The sequence below is a fragment of the Monodon monoceros genome, unplaced genomic scaffold (genome assembly GCF_005190385.1).
Source record: "Monodon monoceros isolate NGI ecotype Baffin Bay Population unplaced genomic scaffold, NGI_Narwhal_1 Super_Scaffold_14, whole genome shotgun sequence".
NCBI classification, from domain to species: Eukaryota; Metazoa; Chordata; class Mammalia; order Artiodactyla; family Monodontidae; genus Monodon; species Monodon monoceros.
In genome coordinates, this window is record NW_021703770.1 from 7,168,587 (window position 1) to 7,184,584 (window position 15,998).

General features: G+C 41.6%; 1 protein-coding gene across 5 annotated transcripts in view; it reads left to right on the forward strand.

The window, feature by feature from the left end:
* The window catches only part of LRRC6 (leucine rich repeat containing 6), a 94,321-nt gene that overhangs the window by 37,927 nt on the left and 40,396 nt on the right, over window positions 1–15,998 (forward strand). For all 5 annotated transcript variants that reach the window (XR_003793536.1, XR_003793533.1, XR_003793534.1 and 2 more), the window contains exons 8-10: window positions 2,515–2,580; window positions 5,898–5,967; window positions 6,647–6,742. Coding sequence is in view for 1 of the 5 variants with exons in the window: in XM_029222717.1 (XP_029078550.1) it covers window positions 2,515–2,580; window positions 5,898–5,967; window positions 6,647–6,742 (232 nt within the window). In the remaining 4 variants the exon portion in view is untranslated. The remainder of the gene's footprint in view (window positions 1–2,514; window positions 2,581–5,897; window positions 5,968–6,646; window positions 6,743–15,998) is intronic.

The following is a 15,998-nucleotide window of genomic DNA, read 5'->3' on the forward strand; positions in this document are numbered from 1 at the left end:
TCTATAGCTGTTTTTAAATTTTAAACTAGAAAGCAGGCGGAAAAGGCCTTTTCTAGTCAAAGTACAGACCAAAAAGCCTACGAACTCGATCTTGTTGGCTTCATTGCTCAGAACCTGTTTACTTTGATCATTTCGTTTGCTGTGCTGTTACCACAATAGAAGAGGTGCTGTCCTAAATCACTCCTAGGCATCATTCACGTCACCTTCACAGCAGTCTTGTGTGGTAGGCAGTATTTCTTCTTCACAGGTCAAAAACTTGAACTGAGAGGTGAATGACTTGCCCAAGGCCACGTAGGTAATAGGTGGTGTGTCTGACTTGCCCATGCTAGCCCATTTCTAGTGGTTTCCATGATCAAGTTCATAAGCTCACCCCCACCTCACCCCACCACACACACACACACACACACACACACACACACACACACACACCCCTTCCTTATCCAGAAGTCATGAATGCAGCACAACACATGATGCTAATCCCTGGGGATACAGAAGTGAATATGACAGATTTCTGCCTTCAAGGAACTTAAAAATCTAGTGGGGAGACCGCCTCTCTTCAGGCTACAGCAGGGCTTGTGGGGGACCCTCTGGGCTCTGCGTGCCCCTAGTGAGACCACAGAAGCTTCCGCAGTCCCATCGTTTTTATGTTCCATGTTCACATCATTTCTATATTCAGTCACATCTTTTCAAATCTCAGCCATCTACTTAACCTAACAGATTTGCCCAGATTGATCATACTTTCCTTCTCCAAACAGGTTCTTCCCTTTGCTTCTGATTCTTTGACCCTACTACCTTCTCATCTTCTGCTTTGCTGGATCCTTTCCGTCTTGTCTCCTGAGTGCTCTGGGGCAAACTCCTCAGCTATCTTCTCTTTCCACATTCACTCTTTCGAGATCTCACCAAATCCCATGATTTCAACACTATCCTTCCGTTACTTACAACCAGACCCAACCTCTTCCCTGAGCTCAAGACTTGTATATGCGCCTAGCTATCTGCTCTCCTGTGTGGATATAAACTATGTGTCGTAGGCTTATCGTGGCTAAAACAGACATCCTCACTTCTATCCCCACAACCACGTACCGTCAGGCCCTCAGAGGTCCTCCAGCTCAGGAGTGAGCATCCACTGGGTATCAAGACCGAAACCTCGGATTCATCCTCAATTCTTCTCTCCCTCCTGTTATCAGTGAGCTCTTCCTTCAGAATTACCAGAATCCCACCCCTTCTCATTCACTCCATTGCCACCACCTTAGAGGAAGTCAGCCTCCTCTTGCCTGGACGGTTGCAATAGCCTGTTAAGTGGCACACACCCCCTCTCTTAAGGAAAATTCCTGGAAAGCACCAAGCCGCATTTTCTTTACGGAATTAAATCACATGATCTCATCTAGCTGCCAGGGAGGCTGGGGAATGTGGTCTTTACCCTGCAGAGCCATATTCCTCATTAAAATCAGGGACCCTGTTACTATGGATAAAGGGGGAGCAGACAGTGGGGAATATCAGTCTCTGCCATAGAAAACCTCCCTGAAACTACCTTTCAGGAGATATATGAAGGGAGAGTTTAAGCTGATGGCTGGAACATGGGGGAATAAGCAATCAAGGCAGAGGAGAAAGCATATAGAAAAGCCCCGAGATGAGATCAAGAATGCAGGGGTCACTTGAGCACCTGAAGAGGCCCCGCCCGGCAGGAGTGTTGGAAGCATGTGAGAGTGACCGCCACAAGCAGACATCCTGCTGGCAGCCACACCTGCGGGACAATGTTACATTTCTCCAAACAGTCTAGCCTACATTCTTTAATATTGTTGGGGTATTGTACTTTGCAGAGTGATATGATAAGTGAAACATTCAAAATAAAATTAACCAAGTAATTCTGAACAGTACATCGACAGTATGGAAGTTATACCTAGGACTCAATCTCAGGCTACAGTTGAGATTTGAAATCCTGCCTCCAAGGCTCACATGACCTCTTTCCCAGCTACGTCAGCCTCTCTGAGCCTGTTTCTTCTTCTATAAAATGGAAGTGATAGGTCATGGGCAGCATCTCAGCACTTCCGGGGGCTAGGGAAAGGTCACCAATGAAAGGAGAAGAAAAAAGACAAGACTGCTTAAAACTTAAGGAATGGAATGCTGGATAAGGGCAAGCAAATGCAACATGTAATTCCCCATCAATAATTCCGTGTTTTAGTTTGCTTCTTGCAAACCCCAATGAAATGGAAAAGAAAACTTTAACCACCAGGTGTCTCTGTCTCTGCACCGATGCTAATTTTTTTTTTTTTTTATGTAGTTCAGGATTCTCATATTGAAACAATGTAAACAGGAATAATTTATGAATATGTTGTAGGTTTCTGTTGAAATTTTTAAACTAACAGATTTCATTGACCAGCTACCAAAGTAAGTTTGTCGTTGAAGATTATGACATAGTTTTTATCAAATTTTCTTTTGATACTGGGATGGGATTATCTATAAAGTATCGCTAAAAACATCCTCTTCCCCCCCCCCCCCAAATGGATTATTCCTTAGACTTGACTTCTCTTTGAGAGATGATGAAAAGCGTAACCAGATCGTCCTGGACCTGGCTGTATATAGGTAAAGACCTTTTATTATGCATTTATTTCATGGCATTTCTTGCTATTTTCATTCTCAGTCACAGCCCCTTGAGTTCTTAAACATGAACAGCGGCCTCTTTAGCACTGGCTGCCACCTCTTCCCAGGCCACGTCCTACATCCTGACTGGTTTCACCCCCGCACTCCCTGCTTGCTTACCCCTCATCCCCACATCCTGACAGCTGCTCTTCCCCAACCCACAACTGTCCACAGCTGTGACATTCACACCATCAGCCTGTGTCACCTTCCACGCTTCCTTGTTGAAGCCATTTAAAGATACCCGGGCCATCTGCCTCCCTCCTTGAAGATTCCAGGTCCTGGCTCACTTCCTCTGTCCTGCTGATGATTTCAGGATCCACGTTCAGGACCTTTCTGCTTCTCCAGCCCTTTCAGACCCACCGATGCCCCAGTACTTTTGTCCTTGTGCCTTCCTCTGCCTGTATCACTCTCAGTGTCCTCATGCCCTTCAGGCCTCTGTAAAGAGGCCTCTTTATTATAGAGGCCTCTCTGCCTCACCATCCAGTATAGACCAGTACCACCCCTGCCTCAGCACGTCCTTCCACCTCTCCCTGCTTTTTTATTTCTACCTGACAAACTCTCAATTTACCTGTATTTTGAAAAATGTGTAGTTGAGGCAGAAACTATTTTTTTTTGTTCCTACCTCTTTATGTCTCTAACACCTAAAACAGTGCCTGACACCCATTAGGAGCTCAGTAAGTACAGGAGTAAATGGATGAATGAATGAATGATTTTGACGATGGAATCAATGAACATTTACATTCATGAGTTGTAATAAAGGCATTTCTATTTTTGGGATTTTATTACATGCTCTATCTCATTTAACTTCTCAGTAACCCAGTGGCATGGGAGAGATTGTTATCCTGGGATTACCCAAGGGGAGTGAATCTTGTGAAAGTAAACATGGTAATTGGAGAAGCCACAATGTGAACCCTCAGTCTTAGGTCCAACTTTGTTTCTTTAATTGTGATAAAATACACGTAACTTAAAATTCACCATTTCAACCCTTTCAATTGTACAACTCAGTGGCATTCAGTAAATTCACAATGTTGTGACCCCATTACCACTATCTACTTCCAGGAAATTTTCTCACACATAAGGAAACCCCGTACCCCGTAAGCAGGCACTCTTCATTTCCCCCCTTCCCCTGGCAACCACTCATCTGCTTTCTGTCTCCATAGTTTGCCCATTCTGGGTATTTCATATAAATGAATCACATCTGGCCTTTGTGTCTGGTTTCTTTCACTCAGTATAATGTCTTCAGGGTTCATCCATGTTGTAGCATATTCTTGGCTGAATAATATTCCATTGAATGGAGAGACCACCTTTTTGTTTATCCGTTCACCCACTGACGGGCACTTGGGGTGTGTCCATCTTTGGCCGGCGTGAATGGGGGCCGGCTCTCGGTGCAGCCCTCCCTCATCACACTCAGCTGTGTCTCCCGCGCCTCCAACAGCCCTTCTGCCCACTTGCTGCCAGGTCACCTGCCTTTAAGAAGCGCTGCCTTCCATTCCAGCCCTCCTCCAGCTGACTGCATGTTCTCTGTTGCTCCAACTCCCTGAGCTTCCCTTTCTGCTGTTTTTCAGTTAAACATTCCCTTTTTCATCCTTTTAAGTCCTTTCCATTTTTAGGCCTTATTCCTGGAGTTCAGTGAACGTGTACCTCTTTCTCCTTTTAGCTCGATTAGCTACTTAACATTAATCCTCAGATGAAAACTTTCCTCATTTCCCCGTGCATGTACCTTTTCAAGGACTAGTGATATTTCTCCTGTCTAAGTAGAAAAATCCTTCCATTCACATGATTCTGTCCAAACTATTACACTAAAATTCCTTGTTATCTTCATTGGCACATGGATGTATGCATGAAAGTTCATTCATTCATGTATGCTTCCTGCTTCTATTCCTTCCAATAGCTGTAGAATGCCTACTACATGCCACACACTGGGAGACTGTAACCAGCCTGTTCTGAATACAGTCCCTGCTCTCCTGGGTTTACGGCCCAGTGGGGATGGCAGACAATACATAGGCAGGCATCTAATAGGTAATTACAAAGGGAGAAGAGTGCCGTACAGGAAAAGGACAGAGTTCAGGGATGGAGAACAATGGTGCGTGTAGTCTGGTGGTTGGCGGTGTAGGGGATGGCTGGAGAGAAAGGGAAAGCCAGGGACGTGAGCACTGAAAATTGAAGGATAAGGTGTAGCGAGCTCTACAAAGGACGGTAGAGGATTATTGTAGGCAGAGGAGAGCAGCACATGCAAAACCCTTGTAGGTCGGGGCAGAGGAACTTTAGGCGGCCCTAAGCGCGAAAAAGAATCTGTAATCCATAGTTAAAGTGGTAGATGATAAACGTGAAGTTGTAGGAAAACCTGACTCTACTTTTTATTATTTTAATTTTTCATTAATTGTAACAATGCTTTATTACCACTAACTATGTACTAGGCATGGTGCACGTGTCTTCTTAGCAATCTTAGGGGATAGGCACTATTTGTATCCTCATTTTACAGGTGAGGAGACAGAGGCTTAGAAAGGTTAAGGAATGTGGTCCAGGGTAATAAAGCAGGAAGGGGAAGGTGGAGTCAGTCCTCACAAGCCTGTGTGGCTAAAACCTGAGCCTGTCACCCCTGTATCATCCTACCTGCCACGATGTTTGTGATTTTTGAATCATCGCTGCATTTTCAAATATTTTAACACGTATAAAAATAATCATTTGGCCAAACTTCTTATTTTAACGAGTGATGTGGAATCTAAACCTTTCCTCTGCTCGCGAAGTGTAAGAGAACAATTGCCCCCAATCCTGAGGTCACTGCCATAGAGGGAGAGGGCTGGGCTTGCTGGGCAGGATGGGCTTGCGGAGCCAGTCTTCCGGGAGAGGTAGGATGGGGCAGCTGCAGAACAGCTGCAGGGAATCGAGAGCCCTAAGGACGCAGGAGCTTAGTGGATTCAGCATTCCTGGCTATTCAAGTCAGCCTTAGGGGCTTAAAATAAAATATTCATGAAGGAGCATGGCAAGCCGTTCTCTGCAAACCTCTGGTGTTTCAGGCCACAGATATTTTGGGGTAAGGGGCAATCAATGCCAAGTGTACTGTGGGTCTAAAAACGAAATTGCTGATATGTTGAATTTCCGGCGGTCTGGGCATGAATTTAAGATGAATATTCTAAGACCTGCTTAGCATGGAAATTGTAAACTTTCTTCACTTAAAATGGTCCCTTAAGTGGGACTTTGTATTTACACTTCTTTAAATGGTTTTGAAAATTATAACACTCGGTTGTTGAATTTTGAAGGTATATGGACACCTCTTTAATCGATGTTGATGTACAACCAACTTATGTGCGAGTGATGGTCAAGGGAAAGGTAAGTGTAACCCTATGGGCTGTTCCCATTTCAGAAGCTCAGCCTTGAATCAAACTAGCTTGCCTCAAAACAGATTTAAGTGATTTTAAAAGAGAAAAAGAGAAACCCAGTCAGAGTGCTGTTTTTTTAGACACAACGATTTTAAATGACGGGAGTGGTATGATAAAATTTGTATTTTTAACCTGTGTTTGTTTTGTTAGTACTTTTTTCAGAGCTGATAAGATGGTCATGTATGGGTAGCCTATGCTTGAAGTTATATTTAAATAATGTACCCATTTAAAATTGTCAGTGATTACATTCATAGCAACTGTAACTTTATCGCTTTTGAAATAGTAGTTTTTGCTGATTCTGAGCTTTCATATCAGTTAGCTTGAAGACATTAAAATGGAAATGTGTTGATGTTTTATGACAAGAAGTTTCATCTATAAATCCTTTATCAGCCATGTTCTCATAAATGGACCAGTCACGATCTGTGACTAACTGTTCCTCAGACAATTAATTAAAATTCGTAAAATCGTTCATGCATATCAAGCATTGCCCATATTTTATTTTTTTCCTAATAAGCCTAAGCAGATTTTTTAAATAAATGGTGAATCTTAAACTTGTAATGAAAACACCTCTTAAAGTAGCCCCCTCGTGTAATACGCACTCACTCTCCACACCTCCTGTTTGCTTTCAGCCATTTCAGCTTGTCCTTCCTGCAGAAGTCAAACCTGATCGCAGCTCTGCTAAAAGAGCTCAGACAACAGGGCATCTGGTGGTCTACATGCCCAAGGTAGGTAGCCTCATTTGTTCAAACCTCAAGTTCCTACAGGAACGTGGCCTGCCAGGGCTCCTGATGACTTGTGAGAGAGCCAGAAAATGTACTTGGACCAGCTCAGGTAGGAGAACAAAGGCCTGTGAGAAGGGAGAGCTGGGACCGGGGCGCTGTGACTGTTGTAACTCCTCCTACCTGCAGTTCCCGCCTCCCAGCCTTCCTACCTGGCAGACCAGAGTGTGGAGGAGGGGTGCGTAGATCACAGGCGCCATGAGCATGCCCGGCACATGGTAATCAGTACTTCCGTTACCAATAACTTTGAAAGAAGATGTAGTAGGCCTTGGGTCTCTTAAAAAAAGTGTGGTTGAATTTCAAATATTGAGCTTACTAGATTCGTGACTTTGGGCAAGTTATTAACCTGGTTCTGGGCCTCTTTTTCCTAATATCGCTTTTAAGAAAGATAATACACATAAAATTCATAGCATAGTGAGCACTTATTGATGCCATCATTGTTGCTCTTTGTATTATTTTTATGATATGGACTAGATAGTATTTTTTTTTTTTTTAAAGAAGATGTTGGGGGTAGGAGTGTATTAATTTATTTATCTTTGCTGTGTTGGGTCTTCGTTTCTGTGCGAGGGCTTTCTCTAGTTGCGCCAAGCGGGGGCCACTCTTCATCACGGGGCGCGGGCCTCTCACTATCACGGCCTCTCTTGTTGCGGAGCACAGGCTCCAGACGCGCAGGCTCAGTAGTTGTGGCTCACGGGCCTAGTTGCTCCGTGGCATGTGGGATCCTCCCAGGACCAGGGCTCGAACCCGTGTCCCCTGCATTAGCAGGCAGATTCTCAACCACTGCGCCACCAGGGAAGCCCAAGATAGTATTTTAAACTAAAACTCTTTTTTGTCTTTTATTTGGAAGGAGAAGTGTTGTATATGTATTTTTTTCAGTTTTTTTTAATTGACGTATAATTGATTTACAATATTGCGCTAGTTTCAGGAATACAGCAAAGTGTTCTGTTTTTTGTTTTTAGGTTTTTTTTGCATATTACATTCCAGTGTAGGTTATTATAAGATAACGAATATAATTCTCTGTGTTTGGTAGTAAATCCCTGCTGCTTATCTATTGTATGGATAGTAATTTTTATCTGTTAATCACATCCTCCTAATTTGTCCCTCCCCCTCCCTCTTATGCTTGGTAAGTCAGACAGAGAAAGACAATACTATAAGATATGACTTATATGTAGAATCTAAAAAGTAATGCAAGTGAATCTGTATACAGCACAGGAACAGACTCACAGACATAGAGAACAAAACTATATGTGTACTTTTGATATGGCTGACTTCTAATGACTGGTAGTGTTCCCTCCGCTGACTTTCAGACTCTAACTTTGATCTCAGAGCTGAATGTCTGAGACAGAAGCTGTTTAGAAGCCTGAACAGACTTAACGTGGATAGATGACAATCCTGAAAAAACTTAAGGAAATAAAACTTTAAAAAAATTCATCTGTCTATATGGAATATTCCGATTCCTCAATACAGGCTCTGTGAATGAGTTAGGATGTTTTGTGCTGCAAGCTGCAGAAACTCCAAACAGAATTGGCTTTAACCGGAAAGAAGTGTTTCAACTCTTGTAACAAGATACGGAAGGTTGGGAGGGCCCAGTCAGGGGAGGGTCAGGCCCTTTCTGATATGTTAGCTCTGTACTCAGACCTGCTTCCTTCTTGACATGAGCACTTCCTTCTTGACATGAGTTACATGAGTAACTGGGGTGACTTGCTTTCGTGTTCGTACCTTGCACAAAAATGGAAAGACAGAGAATCAGAGAAAGACCAGAGAGAGGACCTCTCCCATCGCCATGGAATAAAAGCTCCTCTGGACTGATCTGGCTAATTTAGCTGAAGAGGCTAACAAATCCTGAGGAGCTTAACCCTGGACAATGAAACCAATCTCTGGCCAAAGAGATGGTAGTCCTTTCTTCGTTCCTACTATTTTATGTTTGGTTACTGTTATCTCATCCCATGAGCTAGGGGTAGGGTCAGCTTTGCCCCAGTCACTCAGGTTTCAAAGGGGAAGAGTAGATAAACCAGTCAACATGGGGTTCTCCTTGTGAGAAAGAAAAGGGACCTGGGGGACACAAAGATTATAAACTTGATTAACCAATAAGGTTTCTATAATGGTTTAATAATCCTTCATTTTCCCAAAGCCAGTTTTGTAACAGATTATGAGTAATCAGTTATGTATTTTTACTCTGAGGTAATAAGACAGCAAATACAGTTTGTTGTCAAGCAATAAAACAACAGACGCAACGGGAAGAATCGCATTGTCCTTGTTGACTACAACAAATTAAGGAAATGCTTCTATGCCAGTTAGAATATCCTATAGGGAAATCTAAGCGATAACTCAATTACCTCAGTGTTTCGACAGAGACATTTGAATGACACTGCGATCAGCATTCTCCTTTCTTTTTTTTTTTGAAATTTCCATTCTAACTGAAAAGCCAAAGATTAAATGGTAACTGCTATTTTCCTAAAAGGAAATCAAGACGTATGATTTGTGTACCTTTTACAGGGTGCCAGGCAGTTTGATCAGAAGACCTCTGCTATCTCTGCTTATGAATCTTTTAAATGAATACAACATTCTATTTCCGTTATCCTTTTTGTCTTTATATCTGTTTAAATCTTCATGTTAAATACACATAAAAAGTATAAAAAATGGCTTATTAAAGAAAAGGCATTTTAGAAGTGTTTGGTTGAAGATGAGATAATTTACATAGAAAGAATCAGAATGGTTCTTTTTTTTTTCTTAATAAGAAACTATGCATAACATTTTTTCCTTTGAGGTATATACTTTTTTAAGATTTTAGACTACTGTCTAAAAGTAACATGGATGTGAAGCTATCTTTATCATTATTCCTTTTAATTATTAAATTATTAATTATTAATTTATTTACTTTTATCATTTCTTTTATATACCTCTGTCATTATTCCTCCTAAAAGGTAGCTATTTCTTGCCCTGAATTAGTTGTTTTTGACTCATGAGTTAGGTATTTGTAAGGACTGTAAAGCTCAAAGAACAAAAGCTTTTTCTTAAAAATTAAATTTAAAAAGTCATCAAAAGTTAAAAAATAAAATTCTAACTTCACTTATGCTTACTATTAAAAATATGTGTTACTAAAAGTTAACATTTTCATAATTCCTATTGATTGAAACAATTGAAGTACCGAAGTTTCATCCACTGAGTCGTTTTGTGTGTCTAGGCTTCTACCTTACTGTGGCATTGTCCGTGTCTGACTTGCGTTATAACGACTGAGGCATCTTCTTGGAATTTTAAAGCATTTTGTAAAGATCAGGTAGACACTTAGGTATACTTTTGTTTCTTTCACAGAACAGTGTGGTCAATATGTTAAGTGATAACTTAGTACTTCAGGAAATATCTAATATAGTCCTTAGTAGTTTATAATACTTGGATACTCTAAATTAATGAAAAGAAGATCAAATTTGCTGTTTAGTTTTTCCTTCTTTGTGATAGCATTTGTAAAGAATACTTGTGAAAAGCTAATCTATTTGATGATGTCTGTGCTGTGATGATTATATTGTGTTTATCTGTGGATATTCAGTGATTAACTTTGTATACATTTTTTCAAGGACACAATTTGTAATGGAATCCGCAAAGTGCTCAAATATTTCTTATTATACATTTCATTCAGTATTTTGTCATAGATGTCAAATGGATCCTTTTCCCTTCCCTACCCCTAAATGAAGCCGGATCTATACAGACTGGGTGCCGATAAATAGGCAAGTTTCGTTAAGTCTGTTCCCTGTCACAGGGGTCATGGCTAGATATTCTGTTGCTGACCTGCTGGTGGGTTCTCCCAGCTCAGCTCCACTTCCCAGGGACTTTCATCTCATGCTAGCTCTACAATACCGGATGCTTTCCAACATCTGCCACCAAGTCTGTAATCTGTGGGTTGATAGAATACACAGATATCACAATCCTTGCCATTCCCTACAGAATTCCTGTCTCCATCTGCCATCTTTATAACGTAGCTCGTGAGTACCACATCTCCCAGAAGGCCATCTCCTCCACTATGATTTCAAGGGTTGATGTCTTGGCTAGAAGTGGCAGGTGGGGTAGTGGATGCAAAGGTACTCTGGCTTTCTCAGAAGTGGCATTAGGGAATAGAAAGAAGGTCAACTGCCCAGGTAATAGAGGAGTAAGAAACATTCTGTGTTTCATGAGGCTTTCCTCAATCCTGCTCCACTTGTCAGTGGCATTTCTCTCTAGCTTCCGGCACTGTTGTATTCATTAGTCTTAGCTTTTGGGATTGGTGTAGAGTCTCAGTCTCCAGTGCCTTTTATTACATTAGATGTATCCAGTCAAGAAACATGGACCTATGGGTGTCACCTGTCTACCAGAAATTCACTATTCTTCTTTGTTCAGCACAGCAGCCAAATGATCATTTTACAGTATATGTAAATCAGACCAAGTCTTGTTTTCTAGTCATTCAGAGTTAAAAGCAAAATCCCCTGATAGCCTCCACCTGCCATTATCTCTCTGACGTTATCTTCTACCACTTTACCCTCTGATCATTCCAGCCACCTTGGCCTCCTTACTATTTCACAAATGTGACAAGCATCCTCCTACCCCAGGGCCTTTGCACGTACTGTTCACTCTGCTGGAATGCCCTTCTCCCAGATATCCTCATGATTTGTTCTCTCCCTTCTTTCAGTTTTTTTTTTTTTTCTTAAGTGTTATTTTACCATGGGGTCTTTCCTGATCCCGATATTTTAAAAGTTTCCCCTTCCCCATCCCAGTACTCTCTATCCCCTGTTCCTGCTGTATTTTTCTTCATAGAATGTATCACCACTGGACAGTCCATGTATTTAATTGTTTATTTCTTTGTCTATCTATCTCCCTCAACAAAAATTTAAGCTTCATGAAAGTAGGGACTTTTGTCTGTTCTTGTTACTACTGTGTCACTGGTACCTAGAACAGAAACTGGCAAAGAGTAGGTATTCAATAAATTTTTGTTGAACAAGTGAATGCATTAAATGCATCTTTAAAATATATTTTAATATTTAGAACACGAATCTCCCCTAATTCCTCTCCTCCCTCCTCAACCATTTCCTCATTGTTTTTCCATGTGTATTATTCCAGGTTAACTTTCAAATAATTTTATCAAATTCTGCCTCCAGAAATGCCATTTGAATTTTTATTGCTATTACCATTTAGAGAGAGTGAAAAGAGATGATTAAAGTAATGGGCTCTGGAGCCAGAGAACCTGGGTTAAATCCTGATACTTCTGCTCAGCAGCTGTGTGACCTTGAGCAAATTATTAATCCCTCTGTGCTGTGCCTCAGACTCCTTGTCCATAAAGTGATATTAATGATCATTCATTCCTCAAAAGGTTGTTTTGAGGACTATATAAATTAATGTGTAAAGCACCTAGATGAGCACTTGGGACACAATACACACTGCATTCATGTTACTATTAATTAATATTACCCATTACTAGTAATCAGTATTGTCAAGTTAATCAATATTAATTCCTATTAGTAAATATTTTTATTACTGAGTTGCATTGAATTTATAGATTGTTGTGGGAACGAATTGATATATCTACATAATCGAATCTGCACTACAATAATGTATTTTCCATTTATTACTCACATTTTATGTCCCTCAGAAGTTTTGCTTTGCACTTTTCTCTCTATAGATGCTACATATTTTCTAAAGTTTATTTATAGGTACTGTGTGTATGATTTTCGTTCCTATTCTGAGTAGGATTATTCCCCATGGCATTTTCTAAGAGTTTACACTTGGCCTTCGGTATATTTTCTGAAACGTGTGGTCAGACTAAGTGATATGTCCATACACAGTCTTCTCATCATCAGCCTGGAAGGGTCTGACACATGATCTCACCACAGTCCAACTTAACAAGATTTAACTGAAACGTTGCCTTCACGGAGAACCTTGCATTGTCATTCAATTAAACTCCCATCTAGGTTCTCAACTGACAAGTTCCAGGAACACTCCAAGAATATGCTTCATGATTTCCTTTGGGTGTTCTTTCAGAATAATTAACTGAGATTAAAGAAGGTACCATCTGAACTGAACAGCAAAATATATCTACAACTTCAGTTGGTGAACATCTTGCTTGATTCTGCTATATTGAGCACAGGAGACGAAGGTCAATATCACACACCGTGATTCTAGAAAACACAGTCTCAGACTCCCTTTCCCTTATTATTTGGACACGTGTTTCTCAGTACTTTCTCTCTACTCAAATATGCTTGCAATGTACCCAACGTAAACTCACTTTTATTCTCTGAATGTTAATTTCAAGAGGGTCTATAGTGAGGGCCTCCTGGTCATCTTGCTAGGTTTTCCTGTTCCATTCATACTTCTACTCTTTTAGAACATTACTTCTCATCCTCAGCCTATTCCTAAAACTTCCAACACTGAAAAAATAGACCCAATTAAAAAAAAAAAAAAGACTCAAGGAAAAGCCACTTATCTTATCTGATGACATAAACACCAAGTCTGAATAGGTCTTATCATTCTTTAAAAAGAAGAAGAAAAAAATTTTAATTTCAATTTTAAGTGAAAATTTTAATATAAATCTTTTAATTATACCTTTTAATGTTTTAAATTAAAATTTAATTTTTGTAAAATTTTTAATTTTCAAATTTTTTAAAAAACAGAAGAAGAAAAATGTAAATAGGCCCTAAAATAAAAGTAACGTATCACAAGGAAAAGGTAATATCATCCTGATAATCTAAAAGAGACCTACCTATCTTTGAAAATGATATCTGGGAGAGGACCTCCAAGATGGTGGAGGAGTAAGACGTGAAGATCACCTTCCTCCCCACAACTACGTCAAAAATACATCTACATGTGGAACAACTCCTACAGAACACCTACTGAACGCTGGCAGAAGACCTCAGACTTCCCAAAAGGCAAGAAACTCCCCACGTACCTGGGTAGGGCAAAAGAAAAAACGAAAAACAGAGACAAAAGGATAGGAACGGTACCTGCACCAGTGGGAGGGAGCTGTGAAGGAGGAAAGGGTTCCACACACTAGGAGCCCCTTCACTGGCGGAGACGGGGGGTGGGAAGCTTTGGAGCCACGGAGGAGAGCGCAACAACAGGGGTGTGGAGGGCAAAGCAGAGAGATCCCTGCACAGAGGATCAGAGCCAACCAGCACTCACCAGCCCGAGAGGCTTGTCTGCTCAACCGCCGGGGTCGGCAGGGGCTGGGAGCTGAGGCTCGGGCTTCCGAGGTCAGACCCCAGGGAGAGGACTGGGGTTGGCTGCGTGAACACAGTCTGAAGGGGGCTAGTGCACCACAGCGAGCCGGGAGGGAGTCCGGGAAAAAGTCTGGACCTGCCTAAGGGGAAAGACACCATTGTTTTGGGGTGTGCGAGGAGAGGGAATTCAAAGCACCACCTAAACGAGCTCCAGAGACGGGCGCGAGCCGCGGCTATCAGTGTGGACCCCAGAGACGGGCATGAGACGCTAAGGCTGCTGCTGCAGCCACCAAGAAGCCTGTGTGCGAGCACAGGTCACACTCCACACCTCCCCTCCCGGGAGCCTGTGCAGCCTGCCACTGCCAGGGTCCTGTGATCCAGGGACAACTTCCCCAGGAGAACACAGTGCACCTCAGGCTGGTGCAATGTCACGCCAGCCTCTGCCTCCGCAGGCTCACCCCACATTCCATACCCCTCCCTCCCCCCGGCCTGAGTGAGCCAGAGCCTCTGAATCAGCCACTCCTTTAACCCCGTCCTGGGTGAAAACATATGCCCTCAGGCGACCTACACGCAGAGGCAGGGCCAAATCCAAAGCTGAACCCCGGGAGGGAGCTGTGTGAACAAAGAAGACAAAGGGAAATCTCTCCCAGCGGCCTCAGGAGCAGCGGATTAAATCTCCACAATCAACTCAATGTACCTGCATCTGTGCAATACCTGAATAGACAATGAATCATCCCAAAACTGAGGCGGTGGACTTTGGGAGCAACTGTAGACTTGGGTTTGCTTTCTGCACCTAATTTGTTTCTAGTTGTATGTTTACCTTAGTTTAGTATTTAGAGCTTATTATCATTGGTAGATTTGTTTATTGATTTGGTCACTCTCTTCCTTTATTTTATATATATACATATATATATATATTTCCTTTTTCTCTTTTTGTGAGCGTATAGGTTTATGCTTTGTGTGATTTTGTCTGTATAGGTTTGCTTTTACCATTTGTCCTAGGGTTCTGTCTGTCAGATTTTTTTTTTTAATAGTTTTTAGCATTTGTTATCATTGGTGGATTTGTTTTATTGGCTTGGTTGCTCTTTTCTTTTCTTTTAAATTACATTTTAATTTTTTTATTTAAATAATTATTTTTTAATTTTTAATTTTAATACCTTTATTTTATTTATTTATCTTTTCTTTTCTCCCTTTACTTCTGAGCTGTGTGGCTGACACAGTCTTGGTGCTCCAGCCAGGTGTCAGGCCCGAGCTTCTGAGGTAGGAGAGCTGAGTTCAGGACATTGGTCTAACAGAGACTTCCCGGCCCCTTGTAATACCAATCAGTGAGAGCTCTCCCAGAGATGTCCGTCTCAACGCTAAGACCCAGCTCCACTCAATGACCAGCAAGCTCCAGTGCTGGACACCCCATGCCAAACAACTAGCAAGACAGGAACACAACCCTACCCATTAACAGGTTACTAAGTTCACAGACATCCCAAAACACACCACTGGATGCAGTCTTCCCACCAGAAAGACAAGATACAGCCTCATCCATCAGAACACAGGCACCAGTCCCCTCCACCAGGAAGCCTACACAGCCCACTAAACCAACCTTACCCACTGGGGGCAGACACCAAGAACAACGGTAACTAAGAACCTGCAGCCTGTGAAAAGGAGAAACCAAACACAGTAAGTTAAGCAAAATGAGAAAACAGAGAAATACACAGCAGATGAGGGAGCAATGTAAAAACCCACCAGACCAAACAAATGAAGAGGAATAGGCAGTCTACCTGAAAAAGAGTTCAGAGTAATGATAGTAAAGATGATCCAAAATCTTGGAAATAGAATGGAGAAAATACAAGAAACGTTTAACAAGTTCCTAGAAGAACTAAAGAGCAAACAAACAATGATGAACAACACAATAAATGAAATTAAAAATTCTCCAGAAGGAATCAATAGCAGAATAACTGAAGCAGAACAGATAAGTGACCTGGAAGATAAAATAGTGGAAATAACTACTGCAGAGCAGGCTAAAGAAAAAA